This window comes from Culex quinquefasciatus, chromosome 2 (assembly GCF_015732765.1).
Source record: "Culex quinquefasciatus strain JHB chromosome 2, VPISU_Cqui_1.0_pri_paternal, whole genome shotgun sequence".
Lineage (NCBI taxonomy): Eukaryota > Metazoa > Arthropoda > Insecta > Diptera > Culicidae > Culex > Culex quinquefasciatus.
The window spans coordinates 27,444,322-27,457,134 of NC_051862.1; the positions used below are offsets into that span (position 1 = coordinate 27,444,322).

Here is a 12,813-nt window from a genome sequence, read left to right on the forward strand (position 1 = left end):
AAAATCGTGATTTAAAAACTAGTTTCCTTTGAAATTTTTATTTTAAATCCGGGGTGACATTGATAGTCACTCTTTTCTTACAAATTGGAGCATAAAAGTGTGCATACTGAATTTTTTATGACAACATGATCAATGCCAAGATTACTTGGAATGTTTCATTTGGAAAATTCACAAAACAATTTTTGTTTGAATAATTTCACTTTTAAACTAAGTTAAGTATGGTTCCATACCATTCCGTTTGTATTTATTTCGTATTATTCGTTTGCAACAAAATCTTAAACATATCCAAGTCACCCCATTGTGCGGTACTATTTTCATACTATAGTATTCAACATATTTAATACTAAACCCAAATGTATTGAAATAAAAAAAAAATGAGATTCAAATTCGCATCATTGGATTGGTCTGGAACGGTAAGGATTATTGGAAATCTGAAAATAGATTGAGGTTTCTTCTGGCCCTTGCAGGCTCTTTGTCATTCTTAAATAGGTCGTTGGAGCAGCGCGTTAGCTAAACGAAACTATGAAACTATTGGCACTACGCCCCCCGGGGCATGGCCTTCCTCTAACGTGGGATTTCTGCTCCAGCGCCTCTGACGAGACAGGAGAAACCGGGACCGACGTTTTACTTCACCATCCGATAGAAGCTCAGTGGATAAGGCGGGAATCGAACCCGCGTCTCATAGCATCATCGGGATCGGCAGCCGAAACCGCTACCCCTGCGCCACGAGACCCCTGCGTTAGCTAACACCACCCAATACCCGGGTCTGACTATCAACTTGTATCAGCATGAACCAAGTCTGATACAGTCTATACTTTCCCATAATTTCTCAGCCAGCCCTGTGGGTGTTGGAGTTGGATTGGAAGCACACAAAATGGAGCACATTCCAAATGTATTGGAAAATGAAGAGGTTCTTGAAATAACATCACTTTCACCTTCATTATTGTTATAAAATCTGATTGAATTTTTAATATTTTAGCAAAAGCAACGGAACAAACACAGATTATTTTTAATAAACGTTGCTTTTAAATCGCCTTTAAAGTTAACACGATTAAAATAAATCAAAAATTCACTTAAATCGTTGCACAACCCATCTGATAAGCCTGATTCCGAACGCACAAACCACAAAATTAATTAAACGTCTTCAATTAAACCTCACATCAAAACTGGAGTGACACGACTTGAGCTTCCACTCGTCAACCGCACAAACCTCCGCCGATATAACAATAAAAATAATAATATCAAATTTAATTACTTCCACACTCACACACGCATTATCAACAACCCATCTTACTTTGCCCGATTCGTCGCTTCGCGTTGGTCCGGTCACTTTTCTCCTCTAATTGAATATTATACTGACTTTCGGGGTCGTTGTTTACTGCTGCTACTACATACGACCATCAGCAGCAATTGAACTCGGGCCGGGTGGAGTTGGATTAGTTGCCGGTCTTATCATCAGCTGGGTGCGGCTTTTTTTGCTAAGTTTACTTTAGCGTTTTGAACACATCACTTTCCTTTTCCAACGCCAGATAGCACAAAACAGTTCGTTGTGTGTTTTTTTAACGCGACAATGTCTTCCGAAAAAAATAGACGAATCTTGCTAGCAAACCGGCGTCGAAAAACACACTTTGGCAAAAACAGCTGCGGGTTTTGCACGAATACTGAAAAAACACACACACCCTCGCACCACCGAAACACAAATTGCGGCGCCGAAATTTCACCAGCAAAACAAAAAAGAATCACTAAATTTAAACTCTTCAGTGTGTTTTATTCTAATATTAGAACGAGCGATCGCACACAAAGTTGCGCGCGCCTCAAGCCACGTGTAGACGCCTCAAGCGCGAGCCAGCTCAGTAGGCCGCGAAAACAACTCTGGACGCGACACTTGTTGCAGCAAGACTGACGACGCCGGCGCCGACGACTGCTGAGTTGCCTTTCGGCGCAGGAATCGCGAACATGTGCTCGAACGCGGACTTGAGCGAAGAGAGTGGAACACTCTCTCGCGAGCAAGCTTATCAGGTGAGTGGTGTTTGTTGGTGTGTTTTGCACAATCTGTCTTGATTAGTTCGAGCTAGAATAACAGATGATAACAGTACTTTTGTTTTTTGAAGTTTACCTGACAGGATTAGATAATGATGCGCAGAAAAAATAAATAAGGCCTTAAAATAAAGTTCAAAAAATACAAACAAAAAAAATATAATATTAAATTTAAATTTGAAAATTAAACCAAAATCTTTTAACAAAAAATAATTTAAAGGAACAAAAAAAAGTAATCCGAGGGATTATGAACTTAGTTAAACATCTTAGCGTGAAAAGCGATACTAACTATAGGGTGCATGCCGGTGATATTAAATAAGTGGATTCACGTGCGCAGATGCACGTTGTTTTTTGTGTGATTTTGTATGGCTAGCTTGCGACGGGTCATGGAGTCATGATGGGAGGTTACCCTATAAAAGTGTTAGAAACAGGCTCGTTAGTTACACTTTTGTGAGAATGGTATGTTTCTAATATTTATTAAAAACAGAATCAAAACAAAAATGATGTATGAAAATTCAAAAATCTGTATCTTTTGAAGGATTTTTTTTTATCAATTTGGTGTCTTCGGCAAAGTTGTAGGTATGGATACGGACTACACTGGAAAAAAATGATACACGGAAAAAAAATGATGATTTTCAAATTTCAAATTCGGTTTTATTGGTGAATAATCAGATACAATAAGTTCTTTTGAGGTACAAAACAGAGTTTTGGAGTTCCTTTCAGCTGTGTGTTACATCATAATCCATTTTGGAACAGTTATTGCTTGTAAATAATGGTGCTGCCAAGAGTAAGAAAAATTAAGAAAAAAAAAACTTACTAAACTTGCTAGGAAAATTGGTGACTTATTATTTAACTTTTTGTCACTAAAACTTGATTTGCAAAAAAAAAACACTATTTTTTATATGTTTTAGAGGACATCAAATGCCAACTTTTCAGAAATTTCCAGGTTGTGCAAAAAATCTTTGAGCGCGTTATGAATTTTTGAATCAATACTGATTTTTTCAAAAAATCGAAAAATCGGTCGCAAAAATTTTTTGACTTCATTTTTCGATGAAAAATTAAATTTGCAATCAAAAAGTACTTAAGTGAAATTTTGATAAAGTGCACCGTTTTCAAGTTAAATCCATTTGGTGACTTTTTTGAAAATAGTCGCAGTTTTTCCTTTTTTTAATAAGTGCACTGTGCCCTCTTTTGAAATAAAATATTTTTGAAAAGCTGAGAAAATTCTCTATATTTTGCTTTATTGAACTTTGTTGATACGACCCTTAGTTGCTGAGATATTGCCATGCATGTGTTTAAAAACAGGAAAATTGATGTTTTCTAAGTCTCACCCAAACAACCCACCATTTTCCATTGTCGATATCTCAGCAACTAATGGCCCGATTTACAATGTTAAACTATGAAACATTCGTGAAATTTTTTGATCTCTTCGAAAAAAATATTTTCAAAATTTTTAAAACAAGACTAACATTTTAAAAGGGCCGTAATATTGAATGTTTCGCCCTTTAGAAATGTTAGTCTTGGTTTAAAAAATTTGAAAATATTTTTTTCGAAAGGTCGGAAAATTTCACGAATATTTAATATTTCAACATTGTTAATCGGACCATTAGTTGCTGAGATATCGACATTAGAAAATGGTGTGTTGTTTGGGTGAGACTAAGAAAACATCAATTTTTCTGTTTTTTAACCTTTGCATGGCAATATCTCAGCAACTATGGGTCGTATCAACAAAGTCCAAAAAAGCAAAATATAGAGAATTTTCTCAGTTTTTCAAAAATATTTTTTTCAAAAGTGGGCAAACATGGGCACTAATTTAAAATAAAAACTGCGACTATTTTCAAAAAAATCACCTAAAAATAGATTTAACTTGAAACGGTGCACTTTATCAAAATTTCACTAGAGTACTTTTTGATTGCAAATTTGATTTTACATCGAAAAATGAAGTTGAAAAGATTTTGCGATCAATTTTTCGATTTGTTGAAAAAATTAGTATTGATTCCAAAATTCATAACTCGCTCAAAGATTTTTTGCACAACCTGGAAATTTCTGAAAAGTTGGCAATTAATGTCCTTTAAAACATATCAAAAAATAAAAAAAATTAAAAAAAGTGTTTTTTTGCAATTCAAGTTTTAGTGACAAAAAGTTAAATAAAAAATTACCAATTTTTTTTACCGTGTATCATTTTTTTCAGTGTAGTCCATATCTATACCTACAACTTTGTCCAAGACACCAAATCGATTAAAAAATTCCTTCAAAAGATACAGATTTTTGAATTTTCATACATCATTTTCGTATGGCCAGCTGCCAAATTTGTATGGAAAATTATATTGACAAACTAATGATGCAAAATGGCTTCTTTGGGCACACCGAAGGCACCAACAAAGTTTCAGTCGGATTAAAAAATACAAAAATTAAAATTTAAGAAAAAAGACCGATTTCGTAGAGAATTGCTCAAATTCGTCCAAATACATGCAAACAAAGTGCTATAAAAGTGTTACTTACGTTTCTGCCATAAAAAGCCATAACATGAAGAAAGCTTGGGCTAACGAGGCTGATTTCATAAAGCTTAGTGCTGCACCAGCCGATTTTTTTTTGCAATTTTCACCCTTTTTTTGTTTCTGTCAAAATTGGGTTTTAGCACAATTGCTCATAACTTTTGATAGCGTTGACAGATCTTCAATTTTTGGAATCGTTGGAAAGGTTTTTAAGTGACCATAATTTTTATCAAACCATCCACATTAACGACCCCGGGTCTTTTGTGGTCTCTATTGCAAGTTTCTGCTCGAACCTAGGAGTCCGAAGGCTTGAATGGGGAGAGCACCCAAACCTCTTTCTACTCCAAGGAACCTTCCACCCCAGTGTTTGAACTGACGACCTTTGGATTGTGCCGCCGCCAGCGATTCCACCGGAGTAGGCTTGGTTTGGTGTGTTGTTTGTACTTATGGCATGGAGACGACTCCTACACCTGGAATGACTTAACGGCCTAACAACCAAGGCCGGGACCGACATTTTACTTCCTCATCCGATGGAAGGTTGCAACAGATGGGAATCGAACCCAGACTCATCCGCTTACAAAGCGGACAGCGTATAATAATTTTTTATAGGAATCTCAGATCTTCAACATTTTGGACGCGTTGGAAAGGTCTTTCAAATATTTTTCTAAACATGACGGGTTTCCTTACAAAAATCACCCTTTTTACAATCTTCCGGACTTCCGGAGCATAACTTTTTAAGGGCTTCCTGAGGTGCAGCACAAATCGGCAACTTGGCAAATTTGCAAAATGCAAAGATTCTCTTGGGCCCTGCTGAGGGAGCCAAGTTGTTTAAAAAGGGCGACATTTTTTGTAAAGAACTTGTAAGTCGACGACTAACCTCGACTAACCTACAGCTCAGCCCTGGATAATTGAGGCAATCTTTTTTTAAATAATGAGAGTTTGTACTGTCTGTTGTGCACATGGAAACTTACTGTGCCTTTTTCTTCCCAATGACATATTTTCAAAAAAAAAAAATTGATCTAACTTAGACTTATTTCAACAAAAAAAATGATATCTGTTAAATCAATTTTAAAACAAACATTACCCACTATCTGTTTCTGCGTAGTTTTCTATGTTAAGTGCAAGCAAATGCATGGACTGATGATAAAATAGTGATGGTTGCTTATTGTTGTTTTACGATACAGCAATTGAATAACTCTATGTTTGATAAGTACTTACAATTGAATCAAGTTCGAATGACATCACTGAATCATCTCCCAACAACTTTTACTTTCCACCCTCACTGCCACTATATGTGCCTCCTGCTCTTCCACCATCCAACGTTGTACTGATGCTTGTTTTGCGCAACAAATCTATGCTGCGATGCTGGCTAACACAGTATCATAAACATAGAACGCAAAAAGGAACACGAAAAAAGCAACATTAGTTTTCGTTCTTTCTTTTCACATTATCTATGACGCAGCAAAAAATTGAAAATCTAAACGCATAAGAAGAAGCATATAAAGAAAGGAGTTTTTTTATGTTTGCTCAGTGATCCTTTGCTTCTATGCTGGAGGGCCAAAGGACTTTTTACACTTCTGCTGAAACAATCTTTTTTTTTATTTTTTGTTTCAATGATTTTATATTTAAACGCGATGCTTTGTCACAGTAATACATACAATGTTTCTGGAAAAACTTATTTTTTGTATGTTTATTTTAGTCTGATTATTTTGGCCAAATAACTCACAGAGTCCAAAAATTTAAGAATTGATAAAAACTACAAAAAAGGAAAAATATCAAAAAACTAAAATTCTTTTATTAAAAAAAAATCTAAAACTCTAAGATTCTTAAGTTTTATCATTCTAATGTTTAATCTTAATGTCTACAAATCCTTAAATTATTAATTACCTAAATTATTTAATTTAGAAAGTTTTAGTTAAATTATGAAATGCCGGAAAAAAATCATACATTTTAAAGTCATTATTATCAAAAATATATTCCTTGATATCAAGGATTTTTTATTATTGGAATTGTAGCTTTATTAAATATTTTAATTTTGATGTTCTGAACTTTCCGCATTTTTTATGTTCGACTTATTTTTTTTATTTTTAACCTAAAAATGTTTGGGTCCTTGATTTTTTTTTAAATTTCAGATTGTGTTTTTAAATATTTTGAATAATAAATTTTAAGATTTTCGATTTTTTGATTCTTCTATTTTTTGATATTTTTAATTTATATTATTAAAGGGTATGTTATTGTTTGAATTAATTTTTAACTTAAAATGTTTGGGTCTTTGATTTTTTTTTAAATTTCAGATTGTGTTCTTGAATATTTTGAATAATTAATTTTAAAATTTTCGTTTTTTGATTTTTTTATTTTTTTTTTGTTATTTTTAATTTATTTTATTTAGGGTATGTTATTGTTAGAATTTTTGATTTTATAAATTTCTGTTTTTTTTTATTTTTGAATAAAAAATGTCTAAATATCGGAATTTCGAAATATTTGTTTATCTTTTTATATTTTTTGATTTTTAATTATGTAGGGTTTTTTTTAAATTTATTTTCCCTAAAAGAACACCCAGTTAGCAAAATCTAAACGTAAAAATATGTACCCTCCCTGCAAAGGCTTATGAATTGATCTCAGCTGAAAGGTTCTCTAAATCTTTGAATTGCAAATGTAAGGGAGCATTCTTTTATTACGTAACGCAAAATTTGGGATTTTTTATCCCCCCTCCCCTTCATAACAAATCGTAACAGATGAGCGACTCCCCCTACCCCCCAGTAACGCGTAACGCAAGGTCTTTTTGCTTTTTTTTTAAGAATTCTTATATGAAAATTTTGCGTTACCTAACAGAATTTTTCAGCACTCCCCCTTCCCCTTATTTTCGTAACATTTCGTAACAGACAACGACATCCCCTCCCCCCTAACTGCGTTACGTAATAAAAGAACGCTCCCTAACATCCTGGAGCAGAACTGTTAAATTCTAATAAAAACATAATTGAAATTGAAAATTGAAAAAAATAATTTTTAATTTTTCTGTCAGTTATTTTTATGATAACTGTTGGCTTTCCTTCTAGTTTTGGTATTTTCGAGCAATAAACAAAATCCGTCCCTTAATATTAAGATTGTGGATTTTGAGATTCGGAATAATAAAGAAGTTAAGAATTTTCAAAGTATTGATACGTTTGTAATTTCCAGTCGCATTCAAATAAGCAAATCTACAGGAGTTGGACACTTAGCACGCGGTGCGTGCACTGAGTTAAAACAGTCGCGCACACCTCCAGCACCCTCGCGCACCATCACGCACCTCACGCACCCATTTGGAGAAAAAAAATCCTAAAATCATGGCAACACTTCTAGAAACGTCATAATGATTTATGTTTACAAACAAACTTCGGGGTTCTTTTTTAACGTAACGAACACCCGGCGTTTGTGGAGGTCCTTGCGGAACGGAATGGTCCGGCATTCCGGAGTTTTCTGCAGACGTCACAGAAGCTGCTAAAGACGCAGGCGTACCCGGTCATCCACAATCGTGCCTTGGCCTTGCGACCACTTCCGCAGGACGAATTTCCATATCACAGAACTGGTAGGGGAGATTAACACGTTAAATCATCCGGAGGCGGACCAGGCGACCGCCATAATGGCATGACACCAGCTGAACGATTTTATGCAGAGAAAGACCGGAATATTGACTGTTCATCTGCTGCCGGGACTGCCCAAGAAGGCAAACGGTCTTCAGGGGATGTTGATTTCGCGATTTGCTTGGAACATGACGCAGATTGTACCCAGCGCCGGAAGCAGCCTGTCGCACCGAAGTCCAATCAGCGGCCATCCCGACACCACATTGGAGTTTGTTTTGCTCTGACTGCGAAACGCCGTCACCCTCGAGGGCACCTTTATCGATTTCCAATCTGCCGAACGCCCAAGAAACCCTAGCCATCGCCGACTTCCCCAAATCCCACCAAACTCTGGCAACAACGTACTGCGGCGAGACGCACGTCATGATGTCCCGAAAGCTCGACCCGAAGCACATGGCCCACCGCAAGGGCGAGGACTTTGTTGTTTACCCGGGATCACGAAAAGGCCAAGGTTCAAATGAAAGCCTGTGCCGTTCATATATTGACCCGGCAACCTTTCGGGTGCTTATTGAGGAGGTGATGCCGAAAGGGCATTCTTCCAAGGTGCTCAAACTGTGCCGCTTTTAGTTCCGGGAAGTATCTTTAGATTCCAACGAGCTCATTCCCATCAAAAACGAGACAAAACATTGAAAATGAGTCAAGATCCGGACATATCTTTGGATATTTTGATAAAAATGTTTTTTTGTGACTCAAAGCCGAAAACAGCTCGCAAAATCTCGAAAATCTTCATAGTAAAACATTGCACACGGCAGATATCAAATAAAACTTTTGGAAAAGGAAGGGAGTTTTTTCTAATTCATGTATTTTTTTTATTTGATACATTATTTGTTAATTTCCTGTTTCCTGAAATTCGAACTACTTTTAAACATATCGCTTGATTTAAGATTGTGCTTCATCGACGTCGGCGGCATCAAGTACGGCATCGAAACAAACCATAATTTATGACGACCCGATTCGACGATTTTCCTATCAGGAATCTCCACCCGCAGGTCGTCAAACCTTTATGCTGCTGGTTGCTTCTCCTCCGGGATCAGCGAAATGTTCAGCAAGAACAACTTTCTGAGTTGGCGGCATGCCCTCGACCTTCCCCACCGATACACGAGCAACTTGACCGTACTGCGAATCTCCTCCGCGATGGATGCGCACACTCCGCTGATCAACCCACTAATCCCACGTTCCGCCACCGGCGTCCCGCCTCAGAACACTCTGCAATGAAAATTAAGTCAAAATCCTAAAATCTTCAAGAATTAACCTGCCAACCTACCAGCCTGACCAGCGCCGCAGGATTATCTGCATCTAGCCGAGCATATCCGGCTTCGTGAAACGCAGGGAGTTACCACATTCTCGGAGTCCGACCGACACAGGAAGAGGCAAGGAAGTTTTGCAGGGTGCCTGAATCAAAACGATTGGATGATGAACCCGTCCCGGTTACCACTGAAGAAGACAGCATGCGACTTGAGGACAGCATGTGGATGGAGTTGGCGCAGAACGGACGAAGAAGTAACCGACTTGCTCGCGATGATCAGGTTGAGTCTTCTCCGACGGTCTTCGAAACCGGTCAAAACAGCTGCTCGCGATTAGTTCATTTTCCTTGCTGAAATTTACCGTCCTCCAACGACTCGGCCAGCAGGTGCTCGAACCGCTGCAGATGACCGTTCCGGAAGACATACCGCTGCACCGCTTTCAGGGCCTCATCGTAAAACTAGACCATGTTTTGAGTCCTTCCTGGCTTTTTCCGTTCGAGAAAGCTTCGTAAACACGGTAAACATTCTTCGATTTTGACATTTCAAAATGAAGTGGTGCCAGTTTGGCAGAGAAAATTCTATGACAGTTCCGCGCGTCAATTGAGTGCGCGCACACCGCCAGCACCATCGCGCACCCAATCGCACCATGAACACAAACGCTTGTTCAGAAAACCGTGTAGAGAGTCTAACCCCTTGCAAATCTAAATTATTAGTCTTTTCATTAGAACATATTGCAAACTAGCACCACGCGGAGATACGTCAAACGTCATTTTCCGTTTCTTGGGCATTTTTTCATTCAGGCTACTAGTTTCTTGATATTCAAAGTGCCTTTTCATATAAAACTATTGAAAAATTGTAAAAACAAAAAAACAAATTTCACACCAACTGTTGTCAAACGAACGGGGTCACTTTTTAGTTTGACACCCCTTTTACACGGAGTTCACACACACTACCAAACGATTGTTGTGATAGTGTGCGTGAGCGCTGTATAAAAAGTGACAGTTTGTCACTTTTTAGTTTGACTTTGACCAACCAACGGGGTACAAACTAAAAAAGTGTCAAACGAAAAAGTGACCAACCACCGGGGGTTGAGTGTACAACAAATCAGTAGAAAAGTCTAACACAATTATGGCACTTCTTTTCGACGCCCAATTCCAACTCCTCTCGCTTTGCCATAAAATCGATTTTCCCCCGCCCGCCAGCGCTGTCAACATTCGATCAAACAGAACTTGACAGATTGCGAACAAAACAACAAAAGTAATTTTCGCACGACCGCAGCAGCAGCGCAAATTTTTCACCTGAAAGAACTTTGTTAATCAAAATTAATTAAATTAAGCAGTGTGTGGTGGCATGGACAACGAAACGCTAAATCGGCTGCTCGGCAACCAGCCGGAACTGAAGGAAGCGCTGGTCCAGTTCAACAAGCAGCACCAGCAATGCTTCAACTTTACGCACTTGACGACGAGCGGCCAGTGGACGCTGCTGTGGAATCGATTCTTCGACTATCTGACCGATCCGGAGATGGCTGAGTACCGGGAGGACTGTTTGGTGGCGATAAAGTTGCTCAGTCGGGATCGGACGTATTTGAACGAGACGGTCGCGGTCGACCAGCTGGACTGTTTGCTGGGGTTGGCCGGGATTGGGGAGGTTGCGGGTGGTGGCGGCGGGGTTTGGGACGCGACGGAGGAGGTCCAGGTCGAGGCGCTCAAGTGTTTGAGCAATTTGATTTTTCAGAGCAAAAAGTGCCAGGAGTTTTGCTTGGGGAACGCGTCGACGGAGGGGATTCTGCGGCGGGTCAAGATGTACAAGGACGGGAACGTGTGCTACGACATCCGGTTCTTCGACATGAAGCTGCTGTTTTTGCTGACGGCGATCAACTGTGATATTCGGAGCAAGGTGCGGGACGATCTGCACGGGTTGACGTATTTGGTGGAGACTTTGGATTTGTTTATGGGGGAGGCCGCGGAGAACAAGGAGTTTAATGTGAGGATTTTGGAGGTTCTTCTTTTGGTTGAGTTATTAATTTGGTTTAATTCTAGGACAAAGATTTGGAGCTGGTGAACGAAGTGCTCAAGGTGCTGTTCAACTTGACTGTGCGGACGCCGTTGAATGCCGTTCCGGAGGAGGACGAAGCGAACCAGTTCCACCGGTTGGCGATGGTCATCCACGATCTGTTCTTCTATCGCACGTTGAACCGTGACAAAATTGTCTCCCTGCAGTCGAACATCATCAACCTGCTGACCAGCGTACCGGTTAGCTGCTACACGGAGCTGGTTTCGCCGCTGAATCTGTGCGATCCGGACAGCAAAACCGTGGTTCCGTTCGAGGAGCGGAACGTGTACGTCCTGCAGGTTCTCGTGGACTTTTTGGGCAGGCAGTTTCACAAATCCGAGAAGAAGTCGGACCAGTTTGAGCTGCTGTCGCCGATCTTGACCGTGTTGATCAAGGTGATTCGTGCTTCCGGGTTGAATCGACGGTACGTCCGGTCGGTCATTCTTCCTCCGCTGGTGGACGTCAAGGAACGACCGGAGATTGGCACGGAGCTGCGAAACTATCTTTGTTCCTTGCTCACAAGTCCGTGCACTCAAATCGCCGATCTGTCCGCCGAACTGCTGTTCGTCCTGTGCAAGGAAAACGTTGGCCGCATGATCAAGTACACCGGCTACGGGAACGCCGCCGGCCTCTTCGCGAACCGAGGTCTCCTTGGAGGACGCCAGGGCAACACGCAAGAGTATTCGTCCGACTCGGAGGACAGCGACACCGAAGAGTACAAGCAAATGCAGCACGGCATCAACCCGGTGCTCGGTTGTTACGAACCACCCAAGCCAAACCCGCTCGAGGGCATGTCCGACGAGCAGAAAGAGTACGAAGCGATGCAGCTGGTCGCGCTCATGGACCAACTCCAGCGGCAGGGCATCGTCCAGGCGTGCAAGATCGGCGAAGACGGCCGACCCCAGCCGGTTGACCACATCCTAGAACTCCAAGACGAAATTCCCGAACAGCAGCGAGACCACAAGCGGAAGACCTAGACGCCGCAGGCGCGACTTCCGGAGGTGCCATTCGATTCCAAAAAACAAACAGTAGAAGAATGCAATATCTATATATCTATAAATATCGTGCACCGTGTTTATCTGTAGATCCCCTCCCCGGGGCGAATTGGCCGCTCCTTCTATATAGTCTTCAAAGTGTTTACTAGAGAGCGCCAGTTCGATCTCATTTCGGTGTGTGTGCAATCGCAGCAAATTCGCTCCCCTCTTTTCAGCTAAAAGTCGTGTCTCTAGCCGTGTTTACTAAAAAAACTACTTATAAAAATTACTATTTATATCCCGCAAACAAAAAAAATAAGTAGAACCTTTATTTTATCAGTTTTGTCCGTCTATTCGGAGAGGAAATAGATGCTTTTAGACGTTCCATCAACCA

General features: G+C 39.9%; 2 protein-coding genes across 2 annotated transcripts in view; one reads left to right on the forward strand and one right to left on the reverse strand.

Moving 5' to 3' along the window:
• Positions 1–1,907, reverse strand: part of LOC6048570 (zinc transporter 10) — a 47,815-nt gene extending 45,908 nt beyond the window's left edge. Inside the window, exon 1 of the mRNA XM_038252662.1 lies at positions 1,295–1,907. The gene's annotated coding sequence lies outside the window, so the exon portion shown is untranslated. The remainder of the gene's footprint in view (positions 1–1,294) is intronic.
• Positions 1,908–10,632: 8,725 nt separating this feature from the next.
• On the forward strand, positions 10,633–12,808 carry LOC6048569 (synembryn). The gene is made up of 2 exons (XM_038253700.1): positions 10,633–11,376; positions 11,433–12,808. The coding sequence occupies exons 1-2, from the start codon at positions 10,744–10,746 to the stop codon at positions 12,420–12,422; spliced, it is 1,623 nt and encodes a 540-aa protein (XP_038109628.1). The 5' UTR covers positions 10,633–10,743; the 3' UTR covers positions 12,423–12,808.
• The last annotated feature ends 5 nt before the right edge of the window (positions 12,809–12,813 follow it).

Bases quoted from the DNA above. Each gene is read 5' to 3' on its own strand.
- LOC6048569 (XM_038253700.1), top strand. From the start codon at position 10,744: ATGGACAACGAAACGCTAAATCGGCTGCTCGGCAACCAGCCGGAACTG. The intron at 11,377-11,432 runs GTGAGGATTTTG...GTTTAATTCTAG, and splicing joins CGGAGAACAAGGAGTTTAAT to GACAAAGATTTGGAGCTGGT.